We start from the raw sequence: 18391 nt of genomic DNA, 5'->3' as shown, positions 1-18391 counted from the left end.
AGGCTCATAAATGTGCTTTGGAAAGTGCTTTTGAAGTCAGATTGAAATGAAATGACAAATCAGGTAGTTGTTAGGCGACTCTAGGTTGGGAATGAGGTCTGGAGACAGGAGGTCCTGGGCTCAAATTTGGCCTCACACACTTCCTAGCCATGTGACCCTGGGCAAGTCACTTAACCCCCATTGCCTAGCCCTTACTGCTCTTCTGCCTTGGAACCAATATTTAGTATTGATTCTAAGGTGGAAGGTAAATGTTTTATTTTATTTTATTTTTTAGTGGAAAATTTTACTTAATTGAAGATAAAGGTTTTAAATAAAAAATGAAGTAACCATTTTAAATACTAAGAGTCTTGGGAGTTAGACACAGGCACCTGTGAAGAAGACCCCAAAATGAAAAGTGGCTGGTGTTCTTGCCCCTTCCCCCCTACACCCCAAGCAACCAAACTGATTATATTGATTGGGGACCAGCATTGGCAAAGGTCAGAAGTGCCAACAAACATTTATTAAGCACCACATGTGTGCCAGGCACAGCCAGAGATACAGAGAGGAAAGAGAATTGTTCTTGTCCTCAAGGAACTTACATTCTTGCAGGGGGGAGATATGTTCAGCAATAATCAACTAAAAAACAAAAAACCACAATATCCCAAGAATTGAGGGGAGGGAGGGGGCACTAGCAACTCGGATATCAGGAAAGGCTTCTTGTAGGAGGGGGTACTTGAATTAATCCAAGAGGCATAGGGGGGTACTTGGGGACAGCCTTTGCAAATGCAGAGATGGGAGGGAGAAAAAGACTAGATTGGTTTGAATATAGAGCACCCAAGAGGTAAGTAGTGTTCAGTTGTGCTGGAAAGTGATTCTGGAAATGATCAGCTTTGTCCCCCTCACATCATGCACACACCATAGTTGTCTTTTCCCTCTACCTCTTATAGATTCTAGCTCAGTTAATTTCATCCACGACTATCTCTCTTTCTCAGTACAAATTAAAAAAAAATCTTCTCCTTCCCCATTCTCTTCTAACTCTTGTCCAGCTAGTTTGTTGTCATATCTAACTCTTTATGACCCCATTTAGGATTTTCTTGGCAAAGATACTGGAGTGGTTTGCCAGTCCTTTCTCTGGCTCATTTTACAGATGAAGAACCCAAGGCAAATAAAAAAGATTTGCCCAGGGTCACACAGCTAGCAAATATCTGAAGCTGGATTTGAACTCACAAAGAAGAGTTTTCCCAATTCCAAGTCCAGTGTTCTAGCCACTGTACCACCTATCTGCCTATGGTCCACTTAGTTACCTCAGGAAAAACCTCTCTTTCTCTCTGTCTTCTTTCTAGTTGACCTTCGTCAAAGCCAAGAAATCTAAGAAAAGAACTAACAGCACCCCTGGGTCATGGAAAAGGAATGCTATCAATTTCCAAGCAAAATTAAATCAAGTAGGAGAAAAACAGTGAGGCTCACTCTAAAGCCCTGAAAAGTGCCCAAAGATCCTTCTAAAAATACTTTCCTAGTCCTTCCTCTATCTGCCTTTTCATTTTCGGTAAAGTAAGTGTTCTTATCCGCTAGTACTAAATATAAACAAACTTTTAATCAACTGTATTGTTTTTTTTATTTTATTGGGCAACTAGTATAGCAGCAATATTGGTTGGGGGCCATATTCTTCACTGTAAATGTCTTTCAGCTTCAAAAATTCAAGGAACCGTAACTCCATTTCCTTTGGGGATTAAACAGCTTGAGGAGATGATGGCTTAAGAATCTAATAATAATATTAGTTCTATGAGAAACAGTGCCTCCAGGGCCAAACGTGGCCTCTGGCAAGCAAAAGGCTGCCTGGACTTGGAGGGCTAGAATCTTGGTTGGGAAGCAATGTTCCTCATGATGTCTGGAATAATTTAAAGAGCTGGCCCTAAGATCAGCAGTGCAAGGAGGCTCATAACGAAACTGGCTTTCCACCACCGTAGAAGACTGATGGAGTCTGAATGCACACTGAGGCATGCCCTTCTTCGCTTTATTTCCTCCAGGAGTTTTTTACTAGTGTAAGTGATACGAGTCTTCTTTCACAATATGAAAATCATGGAAGTATGTATTGTATGATACCACATGTTCAACTTGTGTCATATTACCTGCCATCGTAGAGAGCAGGAAAGGTGAGAGGGAGGGAGAGAATGAACATGGATTACAAAATGTCAGAAAATGATTATTAAAAATTGTATGTATATATATATATATATATTGATAAGCAATTCCACTGGTATACATATATGTATATATATGTATACCAGTGGAATTGCTTATCAACTCCAGGAGTGGGAGAGAGGAGGGGAGGGAAACAACAAGAATCATGAAACCATGGGGAAAAATTTTAAATAAAATAAAATTTTCAAAAAATTGTTTCAACCTGTCAACTGGGAAAAAAAAACAATTAAAAAACAAAAGACATGATTAGAATCTTCATCCTCTTTGGGCATTTTACACCCTGGAACATTATGTCCTCCTGAGGGTATGAGTAGAACCCTGGAACTTCCTGGATAACAAGTTCCTATCTGTGACTTTTTCTTTGTATAGGACAATAGACTTAGATGTAGAACTGGGGGTGTGGGGGGAAGGGAGGGTCAGAGATCATTTAGTCGAATATCATCAATTTGTTGAGAAGGAGTCAGAATCCTGAAGAAGTAACATGATTTGCCCAATTGGGGTCATACAGTCAGAAGTGACAGAATCCTGTGATTACAGACTTAATTTTCTCTCCATTATTCCAAAGAGGCCTTTCTTTTAGTTGGTTGTGTTTTTCTAATTGAAAAGAAGTATTAAGGTGGGGAGGGGTAGCTGTGTGGCAACTGGGTGGCTCCCTGTATTAAGAGTCAGGCCTAGAGATGGGAGGTCCTGAGTTCAAATCTGACCTCTGATACTGCCTAGCTGTGTGACCTTGGTCAAGTCATTTAACCGCCATTGTCTAGCCCTTACCACTCTGCTGCCTTGATTCTAAGATGGAAGGAAGAAAATAAAAGAAAACAAGAGAAGAGAACAGAAGAGAAGCACTGAAGGTTATGGTTGTATGAAAGATGAATTGGAGAGGGGACAGATTGGAAGCAGGGAGCCTCATTTAGAGGCTATTTCAATAGTTCAGGAAGAGACCGAACCAGGAACTGACCTGGGCTATTATTGGTGGTGTGAAGAGAGAGACGGGGGAAGATGCCAGGAAATATTGAGAATGTAGAATCCAGAAGGCTTGGCAACTGATTAGATATGGTGGGTGAAAGAGAAGGATAGAGGCTGACTCCAAAGTTATAAACCTTAGCAACCAGAACAATGATGGCACGCCGACAAAAATAAGGGAACTAGGAAGAAGGATGTTTTTAGAGGAGAAAATCATGACTTTCTTAGAGTACATTTTGAAGAATGAAGAACTATTCAGGAAGGGATAGCAGTAGGCTGTTGAAAATTTAGAACTGGAGGTCAGGAGGAAAATAACCACCAGATAGTCAAGTCAAGACTGACTTGCATCAAAATGATAGTTGAATTTGTAGGAGCTAACGAGATAGCCCAGGAAGAGGGCCCAGGACAGGGCTCTGGGATACATTCATCAAGCAGAGGGTGGAGGACATGGGTGACGCTTTGGCAAAGGGGAATGACAAGTAGAAAGAACCATGGGGTGGTCAGAAAAACCCAGGGAAGAGGGAATAAGCAAGAGATGATCAACAAGCAAGTCTCTTTTATCATGAAGACAATAGCAGAAATTTTGAAGGTTTTTGAGCAGAGAGGGATCTGGTCAGACCTGTGTTTTAATTGGTACAGATGGTTTTAGCATCTGTGTGAAGAATGGATTGATGAGAAGAGAGAAGCAGCGAGGAAGCCAGTTAAGAAGCTATTTCTACAGCCTAGTTGAGGGATGATACAGTACTTTACCCACAACCGGTCCTTAAAAAATGTTTCTTGCATTGTTGAAGCTGAAAAGGTCTTGAACTAAGATGGCGGCTCTGTGAGTAGAAAGAAGGGAGAGGATAGAAAAGATGTAGTGAAGGTAGAACTGGCTAGACTTGTTAAGAGACTGGATACAGAGGAAGTTTAGATGAAAAAAGTTTCAAGCATGGATGGCTGAGAAGATAGTGAAGAGAGGAGAAGAGGCAGTTTGGGGTGGGGCTCACTTTGGGACATGTTTCATTTAGGGTGCTAGGGTGAGTCGTCCAGGTGGATAGGTTTAACACACAATTTTTTAAGGATAAGGACCTAATAAGGTTCAAAGAAGAGCTTACACTTGGATCTACAGTGAAGTTATTTGTGCAGACGTGATAATGCAATCTATGACCGTGGACGAGATCACCAAAGAAGAGAATATGAAGGAAAAAAAAGAAGGACCAGGTTAGACCCTTGAAAGGGACACCATTTTGTAAGGTCAGGGACAGGGGAGAGATAAGCGGAGCAGAAAAGATGAAAAGGCAGAAAAGGCAGACGAGTGTTCTAGGGAAAGGAGAAGAATCAGGAAGAATAATGTCATGGAAGCCAAGGGAGGACAGAAACAGTAACCAGGAAGAGGAGAATGGCAAAAGCTGCAGAGAGGTTGAAGAAGAGGAGATCTGAGAAAAGGCCCCTGGATTTAGCAGTTAAATTGTAGTGAGTAACCTTGGAGTAGAATCAATAGAGCAGAGCAATCAGAAATCAGATTATAAGGGCTTTGGGCATAAATTGGTAGTGACATAAGCTGGTCCTGGTTGGGGTACGGGTAGGGAAGTTCTGCCTTTATTTTCTGTGTTTTAAAGATTTTAAAATTTATATCACTTGGATATAACAGGAAACATATTGGCTCTCAGATTTATGGAAAGGAGAGGAATTTATGAGTAAAGAGATAGAGAGCACTGCAGTTATAAAATAGATGATTTTGACTTCATTAAAATGAAAAGTTTTGAACAAATAAAATAAAGGTTGCCAAGATTAGAAGGAAAGCAGAAAGTTAGGGGAAATTTTTCATAGATAATTTTCATAGACCTCTCAGATTGAGGTCTCTTATCTAAACTATGTAGAGAGTTTTGTCAGATATATGGGAATAAGAGCCATCCCCCACGGCCAACTGATAAATAGGCAAAAAAAAAATTAACAGATTATTTTGGGATGAAGAAATCAAATCCATATATAGGTATATGAAAAAATGCTCTAGATCACTACTGATTAGGGAAATGCAAACCAGAACAATTCTGAGATAGCATCTCACACCCATCTGGTTGGCTAAAATGACAAAAGAACAAGATTACAATGCTGGAGGAGATGTGGAAAAGCAGGGGCACTAATACACTGCTGGGGGAACTGTGAACTGATTCAAGCATTTTGGAGAGCAATTTAGAATTATGCCCAGATAGCTATAACACCCATTGCAGGATCTATTTCCCAAGGAGATCAGGGAAAAAAGTAAAAGAACCTATATGTTCCAAAATATTTGTAGAAGCTCTCTTTGTGGTGGCAAAGAACTGGAAAGGAAGGAGACACCCATCAATTGGGGAAAGATTAAATAAATTATGGCACATGATCATGATATAAAAATACTGCACCATAAGAAACAATGTGCAAGCTAATAAAAAAAAAAACTTGGAAAGAGCCACACTAGATAATGATGAATAAATGAGTAGAATCAAGAGAACATTCTATACAGCTACAGATTTAATATTTGAAGAATAATTTGTGAGACGTTTACCTCTAGAGAATGAACTGAAAAAAAAATGTCAACATGAAAGCCAATCTATATCTACATATCTATTTGCCAGATGATGACTTCTGTGGTGTGCGGAAAGGAGGGAGAGGCTGAGATACCTGGAAATAAATTATATTAATAAAAATAAATCATATCCCTGGATTCTATTAAATCTCTTTCCCCTAGGAAAGGATGGGAGGGTTAGGAGAGGAAGAGAAAGGATCTGATAACACGTCAATATAATGCATGAGTGCCAAGTGCTATGGAAACAGTTTGAACAGAGAGAGATGCTCATTGTTCTCTGGCCCCAAGATGTCTGTTATCACATCCCTATGAATGAGGAGGGAAGCTAAGTGAAGTGAGGGAATAGGAAAGGCATGAATTTGAACAAGAGAAAGAAAGTCAGTCTGTTGGGCATGAGGATTCGATTTTAAGGATGGAGAACAGAACATGGCAGCCTTGCCCAATGGTCCCTAGTCACATGATCTCCAAAGAGGCATAGACTCAGCCAATCTGGTTGAAAAGGTAGTTAAAGCAAAGAATAGTAACATTAAATTTGGCTAGCAATTGTGAATTTGCTTCAGGTCAATGAACGGGGCATAGAGAATGGATCAAAAGAGAGAGCGGGAGAGAAAGACAGACAGACAGACAAAGACAGAGATTGAGGTCATTGAACTGCCCAGAGGATGAAAAAGATGCCATAAAATTCACTATTAAGGTCTGAAAGATCTTTAGAGACCAGATAGGGAAGTTAGACCATTTCTTGTCTAACATAACAACAGGCTAGCACACGGTTTCCACAGGTTTCTGGGTTATAGGGAGAACTAGAAAATATGATACTAAATTTGGGTTAAGAGATTGTGGTTTCAAATCCTGCTTCTGACACTTATTTCTTGTTTAAAGAGGGAGTTGGATTTGATGGCCTCTAAGGTCTCTTGTAGCTAACAATGCCTTCTAGGATCCTACGAGCTATTATCCTAGGTCATGGGACTCAAGATCTTTTTAAAGTACAATAGTCATTTGTGGTGACTTTTGTAACTTCTCTCCCATGTCCCCTCATCTCTTCTGACACTGACCACTCTGCTATAGGCCCTCATCCCCTCATGCCTTGGACTGCTGGTTACTGGACTTGCTTCAAATCTCTCCCCATTCCCCTCCATCCATCTTCCACTCAGTCTCTAAAGTGATTTTCCTAAAGCAGGTCTGACCATGTCACTCCCTCATTAACCAATTCCAGGGACTCCCACTTATCTCCGACATCAAATACAGAATCCTTTGGCTGGCCTTCAAACCCTTCCTCACCTAACCCCCTCCTGCCTTTCCAGTCTTCTCACATCTTGCTCCTCACCAGATATTCCTGGATCCAGTGACACTGGCTTCCTGGCTGTTTCACCAGCAGAAATTCCATCTCTTGGCTTGGGGTACTTTTTCGCACTTGGAATCCTCGCCCTCCTCTGCGCTACCTCCTGGATTCCTTGACTTTCTTCAAGTCCCATCTTCTACAGGAAGCTTTTCATAACTCCACTTAATCCCAGGGCTTTCCCTCTCATTTCCTATTTATCTTGTATATAGCTGGTTCCTACATATTTGTTTGTTATTTCCTCTATTAGATTGGGAACTCCTTGTGGGCAAAGATAGCATTTTGTCCATTTTTTGTCCCCAGTGCCTAGCAAAGTGCCTGTCACATAGTAGGCACTTACTGAATTTTATTTTTATTTCAAAAAAATACTTGCTTTCTATCTTAGAATTAATACTTTATATTGATTCCAAGGCAGAAGAGTGGGAAGGGCTTGGCAATGGGGGTTAAAAGACTTACCCAAGGTAACAGATAGGAAGTGTCTGAGCTCACATTTGAACCCAGGACCCCCTTCTCTCTGCCAATATTTATTAATCAATTGATTGACAGTTGGGAAAGCCAATCCAAATCTATTCTATAGAAGTCTCAAATCTGAGTCAGTTTAACCCAGGAAAACCTAGGCTAGCTAATTCCCAAGATAAAATAGAGAATGAGTTTCGGTCACAAAAGAAGGGAGGACTTTGTGAAGGTTGAGGTCTGTATTCGAAGGATATTTGCAATAGATCTGAGATTTACTGAGAAAAGAAACTTGTTACTTTTCCCTATCATCTTTTGTATATTATAATATCACCTGCTGGGGCTGTCCCTGTAGCTCTTAGCAGTGAAAACTAAGCAGAACAGAAACTTTTAAAAGGCTGGAAAGTGGGCTGTGTGCTATTTAAATGGGGAGAAGAAGAGAGCTTGGGGAAAAAATGTGCTTCCTTTCCTGAAACAAAGCCATGGAAAAATCAGGTTTGGAGAGAAGTGGGGCAATGAGAAACCAGCAGGAGGAACCAAAGAGCCACATCTTGAGCCTCACTGGTGGAAGAAGAATGGGGGCAAGATGGCAGCCGGCCAATACTGCTTTATTCTCTAACTAGTATCTGTCCAGCTCACCCACCACCAGCCCTCCTGGATATGGTGGTTCCTCTTATGGGTTCCTCTTATGGTCTAGAGCACAGGAGCTCAACTGTACCACCACTACCACCAAAGAAAGGGGAAACCAAAAGTACCCAATCCCCACTGGACTCAGGAACCAAGCTGAGAAGGCTGGTTAGTTAGGGGAAGTGGGAAGTGGACACCCTCTTAGGGGAAGGTCAGCCAGTGTGGCTGCCTGTGTTGGAAAGCTTCAGACCTAAATGTTTTGGTATTTTCTAACTACATAACGCCGGGCTATGACAATGAACATGACTATAAGCATTAACACAAAGAACACCACAAAGAAGATTCCCACCCCTGAAAGAGCACAGGAGAGGGTCACAGTGGACAGCTTCGCCCCTCTCAGAGGTGGTGGATTGCCACACGTTGTCTCTTCAGGATCTGAAATTTTTTGTAGATTTTCCCTGAACCACTTCAGAAAGTCCATATTGGAACAAGTACAGTCTAGGGGGTTGTGACTTAAATCAATGATGCTCTGCTGGGAGAAGGCCTTTAGAAGGCCAGGTGGAATGATTCGGATACTGTTGGCTGCCAAGTTGAGGTGGGTTCCCTTGAGCTCGCTAAGAGCTGCCAAGCCAGACTCTGTTAGGTTGTTGTACTGCAGGTCCAGATACTGGAGTTTGCCAAGACTTCCCAATGCTTGCTGTTCTAGGGCTGTTAGACCACAGGATGATAGAATGAGGACCCCCAAGCTGGCCAAAGGCTGGAGCAGGTTGTCCTTTGGGAGAATCCCAGAGGGAAAGGAATTCCCACTCAGGTCTAGATGCCAAAGGCCTTGCAGACCCACGAGGAGCCGAGGATTGCTGGTCTCCACGAGGCAGTTGGAGAGATTCAGGACCCTGAGGAGATGGAGATTTTGGAAAGGACTTGGGGAAGCATCCGTATGAAGATGGGTAAAGGCAAAATCCAACAGCTCCAGCTGAGGGCATTCTCTGAAAGCCTCAGCTTGGAGAGAATGGGGGTCATTATAGCTCAAGTTCAGGTGCTGCAAATGAGCTAAGTTCCTCAGCTGACTACTACAGCAGGCCACCGACTCAACTTGACTGTGGCTTAAATCCAGATGCAGGAGGTGTTTTAGTTTCTCTAAGCAGCCGTTGCCCAAGTCCAGCTTCTGGAAGTTGCCTTTAACATAAAGATGAGTCAGGGAGGGGAAGTTGGCAGCATTGATTTGGCACAAATTGTCCATTTGGTTTTGATTCAACACTAATTTCTTGAGCTGATTCATTCCCTCAATGCCAGTGGGCAAACTGTCCCAGTGACTATGAGTCAGATCCAACTCTTGGAGTCCAGAGAAGCACTGAAAGATGGCAGCTGAGTCTGAGAAAAAGTGGGTCTGGAGGTTGAGGACTTCCACCGACATATTACAGAGCCCCTGCAGCATGGCTGGGCTTATATCTAGATTGTCTACATCTTGAAAGGTCCCAAGCCAGAGAGTATGAATGGTAGAATTCTGCAACCCATTTAAAACTATGGAAACATCATTGATCCCTCCAAAATTCAAGCTTTGGAAGGTCATGGAATGGAAAGCCCCATCCTCAATGTCCCAAATATTATTACCCTTCAAGTTAAGGGTTAAGTTGGTTGCCTGTTTTAAGGATGCTACATCCTTTTTATTGATGTGATGTATGGCATTCAGTTCTAAGTCCAGGACTTTCAGATTATGGGTGGGAAACGTTGAAGGGAGTCCAATAGATGAAAGATGATTGCTACCAAGATGGAGGGTTTCCAAGTTTCCCAAATTCTGCGTTGGAATAAATGTGACACTGGTCAAGCCTGTTTGGGTGAAGGTGAGATGCTTCAGGGCCTTAGGACCCTCAAAAGCTGTGTCTGCTATAAATATCAGGGGATTTCCAGTCAGTACAATGGTGCTCAGATAATCATTGTTTTGAAAAGCATCTTCATGAACCCAGTTAATTTCACACCTAAAAAGATGAGGAAGGAAAACAGAATAATTAATTCCATTTTTTATTTAATGGTGCAAAGATACAGACTATAGGACCACAAATTTGGAGCTAGGAGGGAACTTAGAGTCTATTTAACCTAAGCTTTTCATTTTATAAATGAGAAAACTGCGCCCAGAAACATTAAATAACTTGCTCAATGTCTCTCAGAGAAATAGCAGACTCTTTGTGACCCCATTTGGGGTTTTCTCAGGATTCAAACTTAGGTCCTCTGACTCCAAGTTCAATCCTTCCACTCTATCATGCTGCCTCCCAGACTAAAATAGTCCCATAGGTACATACTGAAGCATACCCACCCCACTCTCCAAACCCCACATAGGGAACTTGTCTTGTTCACTGTACAGGTGCCTGACTCCCTTCTGAACATTCCAAGTGCATGCTCTCCTCAAATGCCTTTCCCTTCTGCAACTTGAATTTGCTGGAGGGTTTTTGTTTGCTATCCAAGGTAAAGAAAATGTCATAGTCATATAGGCAGAAAAGAAACTTGTTGGAGGATTCAATAAGGTTGATGAGTGACACTAGGAGACTGCTGGAACAGCAAGTCATTTGGTAACGCTTTTATGTTTAAACAACACTTAAGTCAAAATAGTTAAATCCAAAGTCTCAAAGAAAAATATGAATTGGTCTCAAGACCAAAAAGAATTCCCAGGAAGAACTCAAAAAGCATTTTCAAATCAAATAAGAGAGGCAGAAGAAAAATTGGGGAAAGAAATAAGAGTAATATATGAGAGTCATTAAAAAATGAGCCAACAGTTTAGTAAAGGAAACAACAACAAGCAAACTTAAGACTCTGTGAACCAGGGAAACAACTCCAGAAGTGATCTACTAGGCCTAGAATTAGAAAGGAAGGTCTATAAGCCCAAACGGAAATAACCACCCCAATATGAGAGGATATGAGCTTTAAGGAGATAATAACTGGAATTTTCATTGCCTTTGAAAATCTTTGAAAAGCGTTCTATCAGCATTATTTCACAGGAGTTAGCTAAATGCTGAAGATATGATTAGTTCCATTTTACAGATAAGATCACTGAGACTCCTTCTGGTCAAACAGCTTATAATTGTAGTAGGATATGATTTATTTCAGTTCCTGTATTCTTTACATAGACCATTTTATAGATGGAAGGGTCAGTTCTATCCCAAAGCAAATGAGCATTAACTACTATTTTTGAAAAAATTGAAATATCAACCTGTTAAGGAAAGTGCTTTTAGTTTTATTGCTCTTTTCCATTTACATCACTAATAGCTCTTTTCCCAAGTGTGGTGATATTTTAACTGAAATGCCAGAGTAGTTATCTTCTTTCAGATCTCATTGTTTTGCTTATTCCACTTATCAAGACACTCCCATCTCTGGACTCCATCCTGACTCCAGGCCATTTTCATTCACTGACTCCCTTCCCTGGAATGTTTTCTTCCTTCATTTCTACCTCCTGGTTTCCCTTAAGTCCCAGAAAAAATCCTACCTTCTACAGAAAGTCTTCCCTGACCCCTCCATTCTAGCCCCTTCCCTCTGTGGATTTTTTCCAGTTTATCCTAATTGTAACTTCTTTATACAGTTGTTTTCATATTATCTCACCCATTGGACTGTCAGCTCCTTGAGATCAGGGACTTTATATCCCCTTTAGTACAGTTTTTTTTTTTTTAAGTACAGAACTTTAGTACAGTTCCTCACACATAGTAGGTACTTAATAAATGTTTGCTGACTGACTGATTTTCACACTTAGCGTTACTATCCCTATTATCTAGATGTGTGATAAACAAAATAAAAAAAGAAACAATAAAACTCATGGAAGAGCTTCAGTAGTCACAGGTTAGAAACCCAAAGAAAGATAACAGAAAGTGGAAAAGGTTTGATTTACATGATTTATTTGGAGGTAGGACAGCTTCTACTCATAATCTGAATGGCCAAGAGCAATGGCCTCTACCTGACCTTCCTTATTTTTTTCTTTTTGCAGAAAAAATTTTCCTTGCAAAAGGAAGAGATTTGTCATGTGGAACTTGTCTAAATGCAAGCATTGGCCTGTTTGCGGATGGGCTAGGCCAGGTATGGAGAAACATTTAAAAAGGAATACTAATTTGAAAAACACTTTTTAAAGAGTTAATTGAAGATAAAACACTTCTTTGCAAAAGCTTCATTACCTGAAGCATGTATGAATTCAATTAGTGGACTGTCTATCAATTGGCACTACCTAACCAAGTGCAATGAAGAGATTTCTTTTTAAAGGCTCATTTTAAAAGCTCTTTAAAAGTGCTTTTTGTGATAATGTGATAATGAATTTTTAAAATGTTTTGAAATGAAATAGATAAAGTCACTTTCTTAGAAATAAAATTTTTAAATGAAAAGTGTAAATGAATGTAAAATGAAAATAAAAATATATATACAGATGTGAAAATAATGTGTATACACATCTGCATACATATCTGTACATATATATGTAATTCAACTAAGAAATAACTATAGTAATATTCTTCTTTTCTTTGTTTCTTTGTCTTTGTTTGTTTATTTATTTTTACCCTTACTTTGCCTTAGTACTAGGCAAATGGGGTTAAATAACTTGCCCAGGATCATGTATCCAGGAAGTGCCTGAGGCCAGATTTGAACCCAGGTCCTCCCAACTCCAGGCCTGGCTCTCTCCATTGTGCCACTTAGCTGTCCCAGTAATATTTTTTCCAACTTGGTTTGTGAGTTATTCAGGGATTAGGTCAACTTTTTTGCCCTGACTCTGCATTTCAGACCTATATGCTCTCTGCCATGTCTGTTTCTTGCCAATTTACCGTGCAATTTTTGAGTATGCAATAAACAAGTTATCTGTCACACTGGGAATGCTGGAGAAAGAAAGCTGGGGAGCTGTTTCGCTCATGTTTCCATTCTTCCTTAGACTATTCAGTATTACCTGGTGGTGAGGAATGATGATAATAATAATAGTGATGATGATGATGATGATGGTTGAATTTTGAGGTTTGCAAGTGCTTTATCTAAATGATCTCATTTTGTCTTGACAACAACCTACAGAATTCTCTTTCTTTACAGACTGTTCTGGTGCAGGGACCGAAGGAATCATCCTGTCTGAGAACTTCCTTTTGGAGTTGAGGCGATTGAGGTTCTTGGAAGGGAAATGACTTAGTTGCTCAAAATGGCCAAATCTGACCCTGGCTCCTTTGCCTTTGACCAAAGTCCAGGTGCTTTTCATTACACCTAAGTTCCTCTCTCTACACCCCACTGCCTCTGTCCTTGTGAAGCTTGATGCACTAGTCAGTGCTTAGCAGGGCTTTTTTTTTTTTAAATAATGAAGATGAAAGTGATACCCATTTATTCAGCCCCTGAACAGAGTGGGTCAATCCTAGCACTAGGAAAAAAGCTCAAGACTTGATACTGGATGTCTAGATTTGAATGTGGCTCACAGAGCTTTCGGCTGTGTAAACCTGGACAAATCACTTAACCTCTCTGATCCCTAATTTCTTCATCTATAAAATAGAGCATTCTACTTCCCTTGCAGGGCTCTTACGAGTAGAAAGTGACCAACTATATGTCAAATGCCTTGTAAGTCGTAAAGGGATGTAGAGATAAGAGTTGTTGGTAATATTGTCCATGTAAATTCCATAGACTTAGGAAGAAAGTACAGGAAATTTAAAGCATATTTCAAGATCTTAGAAGATACTTTTCTTGCCACTTTAGGAAGGATTCATAAAGTGTTCTGAGGTATGAGGGAGAAAAAGGCTTGAAAAAGAAACACAGACTAGTAGTATCGAACTCAAATAGAAATAGTGGCTTCTTGGGGGTAGCTGGGTAGCTCAGTGGATTGAGAACCAGGCCTAGAGAGGGGAAGTCCTGGGTTCAAATCTGACCTCAGATGCTTTCTGGCTGTGTGACCCTGGGCAAGTCACTTAACCCCCATTGCCTAGCCCTTACCATTCTTCTGCCTTAGAGCCAATACATTGTATTATTTCTAAGATGTAGGGTAAAGGTTAAAAAAAAAGAGAAATGAATGGCTACTAAGCCACAGATAAGGATCCCTGTAGACTGCATGTTGACTTAGAAAACCACATGTGAGCATTTTCTATGTCCTATTGCATTTGTATTTATTTTGCTAAATATTTCCCAATTAGATTAAAAAAAAAACAACCTTACTTCTGTCTTAGAATTGATACTGAGTATTGGTTCCAAGGCAGAAGAGGGCTAGGCAGTGGGGGTTGAGTGATTTGCCCAGGGTCACACAGCTAAGGCAATCGTGAGGTCAGATTTGAGTCTCGGACCTCTGTCTCCAAGTCTGAATCTTTATCCACTGAACCACCTCACTGTCCCTTTCCCAATTATATTTGAATCTTTTTTGAGATCTGCCATTTAATTGACACCTCTGCCTCTTGGAGTCAGAAAACCTAGATTCTAGTCTGAATCCTACCAATTATTTACTTCCTGACTTTGCGGCAAGTTGCTTAATGTCTTTGGGATCTCAGTTTTCCTGTCTGTAAAAATGGGAATAATAATAATAATAATAATGCGGCACCTAGGTCATGCAGTGGATAAAGCACTGGGCTTGGAGTTAGGAATACTTGAGGTCAAATTTGACCTCAGACACTTCTTAGCTGTATGATCCTGGGCAAGTCACTTAACCTCTGTTTGCCTTCATTTTATCATCTGTAAAATGAGCTGGAGAAGGAAATGGCAAACTACTCCAGTGTCTTTGCCAGGAAAATCCCAATAGATCACAAAGAGTCAGACATTACTGAAAGGGCTGAACAACACTGGCTGTATTAGGCATAAGAGGTAATAAATATAGGGCAGCTGGGTGGCTCGGTGGATGGAGAGTCAGGTCTGGAGATGAGAAGTCCTGGATTCAAATCTATCCTTATATACTTCCTAGCTGTGTGACCCTGGGCAAGTCACTTGACCCCCATTGCCTAGCCCTTACCACTCTTCTGCCTTGGAACCAATATTCAATGTCAGTTCTAACACAGAAGGTAAGGGTGGGTCTTACTGAAAGCCAGATCTTGCGGACTTTCGTACTAGCAATTTAGCTGCTACTTCATGCTGCCTCTCAAGGCATATACACTGGTCATTCAGGACAAATGTGTATTTACCTGGTTAAATCTAAGTAGACAAGGTCTCTGAGCCTACTGAAAGTTGAGTTTTGGAGGTCAGGTAGAAAGTTAAAACTGAAGTCAAGAAATTTCGTGGTAGATGGAAGACTTTCAGGAATCCCGTTAAGTCCCAGTTCTCCACAGTTGTAGGTTAGGTTGGCTGTGACCTGTTGCAAGAAAGAAGAAGTCTCCATGTTTGAATGAGAGGACCCAAATTCTCTATACAGACAGTCCTCTTTCCAGGATACTATGACATCTTCTAATAAGGAAGGTGGGGGGAGTCATTTCCATTCTGCCCAGGTTACATTTAACATTTCGTAATTAATAATTGTGTTCTGTCATTTTCAGTCATGTCTGACTCTTCTTTTTAAAAATTATTTATTTATTTAGAATATTTTTCCATGATGACATGATTCATGATCCTCACCCCATTTCCTCTCCCCTCCCCAAGCTGACAAGCACTTCCACTGGGTTATGCACGTATCATTGTTCAGAACCCATTTCCATGTTATTCATATTTGCAGTAGAGGGATCTTTTAACACCAAAACTCTAATCACATCCCCATAGAACTATGGGATCAATCATGTTTTTCTTCTGCATTTCTGCTCCCACAGTTCTTTCTCTGGATGGGGATAGTTCTTTTTCATAATTCCCTCTGGATTGTCCTGCATGTCCGACTCTTCTGACCCAACCAGGGTTTGTTTTTTAGCTCTTATCTTTCATCTTAGAATCAATGCTGTGTATTGGTTCCAAGGCAGAAAAGTGGTAAGGGCTAGGCAATGGGGCTTAGTTAAGTGAACACATGGGGTTTTCTTGGCAAAAATACTGGAGTATTTTGTCATTTCCTTCTCCAGCTAAGTGATTAATCATAGGAACATATTTAGAGGAGAAAGGGAAGTGAGTGGCCATGGAACCCAGACCCTTCATTTTATAGATTAGGAAACTGAGGCCAGTTCCATTGAGAATCATCTCCTCATTGTGAATTTTAGATTTACTCCACCCTGCTTAGTCTTTAGGATTTTAGCAACCAGGAATGTATACACCCCTACTTAAGGATTAACTGTGGGGGAAGAAGGTCTATGACTCATGTGTGCTAGCAAGTGACAAATCAGAAACAACTGACTGACCCCCTGGATGGTCCAAAGCCAAGTTTAAGCTACCATTGGTACATGTGAGACACAGGAAGTGATGTTAAGAACTGCCTATATATTTCGTGCCAATTCCTGTGAGAGGACTTTTGGTGGTAGTACTTGACTTAGAGGGTTGGAGCGTGGGACCTCAGACTGTTTCGTGAGACAATCCTGTGGTGAGTGTTAAGGCTGACTCTCCCTTTCCTTGGCTCTTTCTGGAGGTACTAGCCTCCAAGGAGGCCCCTCAGCTTGGAGGAGGCCTTGTGACTTAAAGACAAGCTAGATTTAATCTTCTGGGAAGGCCCCTTAGCTGAGGCCTCTGAAGTCCCCCTAGCTCAGACTAGGCTGCAGCAGATCTTCCCTTTTCCCTCTCTCTCCCTCATTATTAATTTCTTCCTTCTATTGTAAATAAACCACCATAAAATTCCATTCTGACTTGTGTATTTCATTGGGATTTGGGACCAACTAAAAAATATATTCAGTCTCAACCCTAAATTTACCCTTAACAACATCACATGAATTATATGTTTAAGTCCCAGACACAACCAAAATAGAACAGTTCTGTGCTTTAAGCATCAATAAAAATGATTGTATCTACCCCAACACAGGCACTTAAAAGTATGTCCCTAATAGGACATAATGTACTAATGATTCTGCATCTTGAAGTCTTCATTCTCTCACCACCATGTCCAAAGAATTGCCAAGTCCATTCAATTCTACCTGCTTAATATCCTTCATATATGCTCTCTTCTTGCCACTTGGAAGTCAGTGCTCTAGTTCAAGCCCTTATCAACATCTCACAGGGACTATTACCCTCAGCTCCTAATTGGGTTTCCTCTAATCCAATCCATTCTGCCTTCAGTCTCTCCTCCATGTAGCTGCCAATTTTCTATTCCTAAAGCATTGATATAAACATTTCACACTCTTACTCAAAAATCTGCAGTGGCTCCCAATTCCTCTGTAAAATATGAATAAATACAAATTATATTATATAATAAGTAAACTCATTTGGATAAAATACAAATTCTGTTGGTATTTAAAATGCTTTACAATTAGATTTCAGGGGAAGCTCAGTAGTACAGTGTTTAGAGGGATAGAGAAGACTCATCTTCCTGAGTTCAAATCTGACCTCAGATACTTACAAACTATGTGACCCTGGGCAAGTCACTCAATCTTATTTGTCTCCGTTTTGTCATTTGTCAAATGAACTGAGGAAGGAAATGGCAGAGAAAACTCCATATGGTGTCACAAAGTATCATACACAACTGAAAAGATTGAACAACCATCTGGCTACAAGGTTGATTATGTGATACTTTCCCTCGGAAACTATGCTTTACCAAATTAGTTTTCTTGCTTTTTTTTTTAAACATATGATATTTTATTTCCTGCCTTTGTGTTTTTACCTAAGTTGCCACCCCTCCCCCCATTCCTGGAATACTCTCCCTCCTCTCCTCTTGGTCCCCCTTGGAAGGCCTATCTCACCTCAGAGCTCAGTTTGAGTCCCACGTCCTATAAGTGGCAGTGTTCTTCCCTGGAAATTCTCTTTATTACTTTCCATTCATTTAGGATATATTGTATTTATTCTCTGGGTACATGCTATTTCTGCTCAGTAGAATAGAAAATCTCTGATGGGAGGGATTTTCATTTTTGTCTTTGTATCCCCAGAACCTAGGTGCTGGATAAAATGAAGGATGAATTGGACTGAATTGACTTCAATCTATAAACTGAATTTGGGACCCAAAGAATTCCAAGGGTCTGGAGTCCTAGTCAGGAGAGGAAACAGAGGGGTAGAGAAAGAAGAGAGAACAGGTCAGAGAGGATGTGGCAAAATACAGGACTTGGATCAGATCTTCCTAATTGCAAGGTCAACTCTTGGTCTTCTACACTTGTCTGAGGGAGCATAGACTTAGAAATGGAAGGGAACTTAGAGACCTTCAGATCCAATCCCTTCATTTTATGAATGAGGAAGCTGATGCACAGATTAGTTAAGTGACTTGTCCAAAGTTGCACAGCCAATAAGTGACTGAGGTGGGATTTGAATTTTCTTAACACCAAGGCCACCAC

At 40.6% G+C, this 18391-nt stretch overlaps 1 protein-coding gene across 1 annotated transcript in view; it reads right to left on the bottom strand.

Annotated features, from left to right (window-relative positions):
- Positions 1 to 477: 477 nt before the first annotated feature.
- Positions 478 to 18391, bottom strand: part of CD180 (CD180 molecule) — a 52577-nt gene continuing 34663 nt past the window's right edge. The window contains exons 2-3 of the mRNA XM_007486410.3: positions 15197 to 15363; positions 478 to 10081 (exon numbers count right to left, since the gene is read on the bottom strand). Coding sequence (XP_007486472.1) covers positions 8356 to 10081; positions 15197 to 15363 — 1893 coding nt within the window. The 3' untranslated portion in view covers positions 478 to 8355. The remainder of the gene's footprint in view (positions 10082 to 15196; positions 15364 to 18391) is intronic.

This window comes from Monodelphis domestica, chromosome 3 (genome assembly GCF_027887165.1).
Source record: "Monodelphis domestica isolate mMonDom1 chromosome 3, mMonDom1.pri, whole genome shotgun sequence".
Taxonomy (NCBI): domain Eukaryota; kingdom Metazoa; phylum Chordata; class Mammalia; order Didelphimorphia; family Didelphidae; genus Monodelphis; species Monodelphis domestica.
This window is presented reverse-complemented; position numbering and strand designations above follow the sequence as displayed.